Raw genomic sequence first — 4,002 nt, forward strand, 5'->3', positions numbered from 1 at the left:
TAAGAGATCAGAGGGCTTCCCGCAAAAATAATAAAGGGGCCTCTTTTCAGAGATTTATTTTATTTATGGAAATTTATGGTAAATTTATAAAGTTTATTATTATTAGTTTATTAGTTATTTATTGCAGTAATCTGCAACAAAAAATAAACTTATAATAATAAATTTAAAAATTTCAATGTTAAATGAGTAGTGAAGAAAATAAATATAAATATGGATACCTTTGTGGGCAAAATTTGACCAAAGATTTTGTGTTAAAAATTGGAGGAGCAGTGGACTGTGATTTCAAAGCAGAATGACGTCATTCTGTTGTTCACAGGAATATTTTTTAATTATAATTCAATTAATTTGCCAAATTAAGCAACAATAAAAAATAATATATGTTCTTTAAGGCCGTACCTAGAACGAGCTCTAAACTGTTTTTTTTTTCAGTTCGAAGAGCTGTTTTTGTTATAATATATGCCCATTTATGAGAAGTGGTGCTTTATAAAATTGGGTTGAGTCACTCATGTAATTTTTTTTTAAATATTATAAATGAAATGTGTCTATCAATAAAAGTTTGTCGATAATTGAGCCAGTTTTTTTTAAAAAAAGGAAACAAAATAAATTTTTGTAATATGAATCGTGTACCCGTGTGTAGGTGCTGGTTTGCTCAGATTGTTTATTGTTAGTAATTATTTTAGTTTAAAGAGTGTAATTTAATATTTTTAACATTATTTTTGGAAATACTACTGAAATTAAATACTATTATAAATAATTATAAGTGAAAAATACAGCAATTACAAAATTCTTAGTTAATTTTTTCTTACTAGATGGCGGTATAAAAAGTGGATTAAATGTTCAAACTAAAATTTTAAATTCAACACCATTATGAATAATCAATTTATATTAAGTGAACAATACAACGATTCCAAAATTCTTAGTTATTTTTTTTAACGAGATGGCGTTAGGAGCCTAAAATGAATGAAAATGACAAAAGAATGAATTCGAGGAATTTAACTAATTATTGGAGGAATTTAAATAATTATTCGAGGAATTTAAGTAATTATTCGAGGAATTTAAGGAATTATTCGAGGAATTTAAGGAATTATTCGAGGAATTTAAGGAATTATTCGAGGAATTTAAGGAATTATTCGAGGAATTTAAGTAATTATTCGAGGAATTTAAGTAATTATTCGAGGAATTTAAGTAATTATTCGAGGAATTTAAGTAATTATTCGAGGAATTTAAGTAATTATTCGAGGAATTTAAGTAACTATTCGAGGAATTTAAGTAATTATTCGAGGAATTTAAGTAATTATTCGAGGAATTTAAGTAATTATTCGAGGAATTTAAGTAATTATTCGAGGAATTTAAGTAATTATTCGAGGAATTTAAGTAATTATTCGAGGAATTTAAGTAATATAATTTATTTAATATAAAAAGCAGAGAAAATGTTCAAACTGAAAGTAAAATTAAAATAAAAAAATATTAACGGAAGCGAGATTCAATCTCTCACCCGTTGGTTCTAAAGGGCGCGTCCTTCACCACTACACCGATCTCCTCGCTGCGCAACATGTTTAGCCTACATAAGAAACAAAATTATATTTACCTGATTGAATCTTTTGTTACTGAGCCATAGTAGGTTTTTTGAATTTTTTAGCTTAAATTAACTGTGATCACTTTGAATTTGATCCATGTTAATAAATAATTACTTACTAAAAGCATGGGCTGAATTGGGATTATTGTTATAAACCCATAAGGGGCTGCTAAAAAGCTGTTTTAAAATACGGATATATACAATAGCATCCAAGTCTTAACGATGCATTGAGAATGAAATAGCCAGAAAAAACAAAATTACAATTACATAGAATTCAAATCGCTAATTATTTTATTGGGTGGGTAGTTGATTTTATAATCACCAGCAAAAAATAACGGGCGTCTTTAAATTTTCAAATGGAGGATCCGCCCCGATTGCGTTCACGGTTAGTTGATAGAGAAATAGGCCTGGCCAAGGATAAGCAAGATTATAGAGCGATTTTATAGATAACCAGAATTATAGATAAGGTCTCACATTTTTTATAGATAAGCAAAATTATGGAGCGATTTTTATAGAGCCACCGAATTTATAGATCCAAAATTATGGAGCGATTTTTATAGACCCACCGAATTTATAGATCCAAAATTATGGAGCCCTCTAACTTCACCTCATTTTATGGATACCTCCACTTACCTATCTATATGGATACCTCCACTTACCTATCTTTTTTTACCTAAAATGTATTGGAAAAAAATAACGAGACGAATATTATACTAAATCATTTTTTATTACACTTTTCTGTACATGTTTTAATAAAATAGGCTGTAAAATATTATTAATTAGGGAGATTCTTCTTTTAAAATGGAAATTATTTAATAAGGAATAGTTTGTTCGATCTTCTACATCGAGGAAAAAGAAAGTTACGGGAACGAGGTAAAATTTTACGCGATGTTGAGCATGAATGATTTTAAAAAGACGTTCCCGCAATAATAGTTTTTTGCAAATTTGCAATCGGGAAATAGTCTCCCGTGTTCCAGAAAGGCATCGTCTTCCGCACCCCAATCTCCGATCTCACCACCGCAGAAAAAACACTTCACGCAGTCCGTAAAGTTGGTGTAGAAAAAACCCGCGAAAGTCTTCAACCGTTCGTCCGCATACCTCATAGGGCCTAGTTGGGCATCGTAGGTCTCCTGTAGCTTCGCGAACTCGAGCTTGGCGTACTCGCACTCGGGGAACAAGGCGGTGTGGCAATGTAAGGGTTAGATCCCAGCTCCCAATCCCGCACCAGACCGTCGCACCAGAAGCAGATAGTGATATCCTTATGCCCTACGAAGAAGAAGCCCGCCTGAGCCAGTTCGAGAGTGTCCATATATTCCACCGGGAACTTTTTAAAACTAGCGACTCGTTTCGCCAGGGTATTCATTTTTTTAGAGGAAGTTAAAAATTTAGTCCGACACCTTCGTAAACTAGCGATCGAATGATTCCTACCGAACTAAAATCCCGGGGGAGAAAATCTCTAACTAGGGGGGGGGGGGAGAGACCCCGAATGAAGGAATTTCTCAAACCGTGAGAAAGTTAGGGAAAAGAGAGATTCCCACGGCCTCCAAAACCTATTATCCAATTGTGCAAAAATGTTTAGTCTCCAGTCGTTTCCGTTTATCACCCTCTAAAATGTCAACCACCTCTTTTAAAAAACAGTATACTATGGCTTTCTCGGCAGTCGAAGAATAAGGTGGCTGGTTATTTTCTACAATATCCTCGTCAGCTATAAAATGAACTACGTTTCCACATTCTTCCCCTAATAGAAATTTACAATGGGGGAAATATTTCCAATGCTCGCCGAAAGGACTATCGCCTTTTTCCCAAGCCATAAGTTCACCCTCACACGCGAAGCATTTAACAGAATCTTTATAATTTAAATAATAAAACCCAGCCCGAGCTAAGGCTCTACCATCTACGATATTAACAGGGAATCCCTTGTTAAACGAGCGAATTCTCTCAAGCTCATGGCGCATAGGATTTAGCTCCGTCTCATCCGTCTGCTCTTTATCGTCTTTCGGCACTGTTAGGACGGGATTATTCCCCGTATTCTCGTCATTTACGAATTTACATAAGCGATTCTGCTCGATATGTTTCAGCAACGGGACGTCATTAGTCATCCACCCCTTGACGACCCTCTCGCAAGAGAAGCACATGACGTTATCAGTGTGCCCGGTGTAGAAAAAACCAGCTTTCGCTAGCTCCCTCGCGTTTAAAAACTTACATGGAAACCCTCTGAAACTAGCGATTCTATTTTTCTCAAAATGCATCTTTTTAACGGAAGCCGCGTAAAAATGGTGTCTATCACCTTCGTCCGCGACCGATCGAATGATCCTTAGAACCGAGGCGGGGGTAAATCCCTCTTTCCATCTCTCACTAGGGGGTGAATGACCCCTCTAAAAAATAGTCTATTACCACGCGCCCCCCTCGAATTCCTCGGGAGAAAT

At 34.8% G+C, this 4,002-nt stretch overlaps 1 protein-coding gene across 1 annotated transcript; it reads right to left on the minus strand.

Moving 5' to 3' along the window:
- Positions 1-3,129: 3,129 nt before the first annotated feature.
- On the minus strand, positions 3,130-3,711 carry LOC149963241 (baculoviral IAP repeat-containing protein 7-B-like). Its single transcript, XM_090165410.1, has one exon. It carries the CDS (start codon positions 3,709-3,711, stop codon positions 3,130-3,132), a length of 582 nt encoding a protein of 193 aa, XP_090021536.1.
- Between the last annotated feature and the right edge of the window lie 291 nt (positions 3,712-4,002).

Source organism: Leiobunum rupestre, chromosome 1 (genome assembly GCF_980474605.1).
Source record: "Leiobunum rupestre chromosome 1, qqLeiRupe1.1.hap1, whole genome shotgun sequence".
NCBI classification, from domain to species: Eukaryota; Metazoa; Arthropoda; class Arachnida; order Opiliones; family Sclerosomatidae; genus Leiobunum; species Leiobunum rupestre.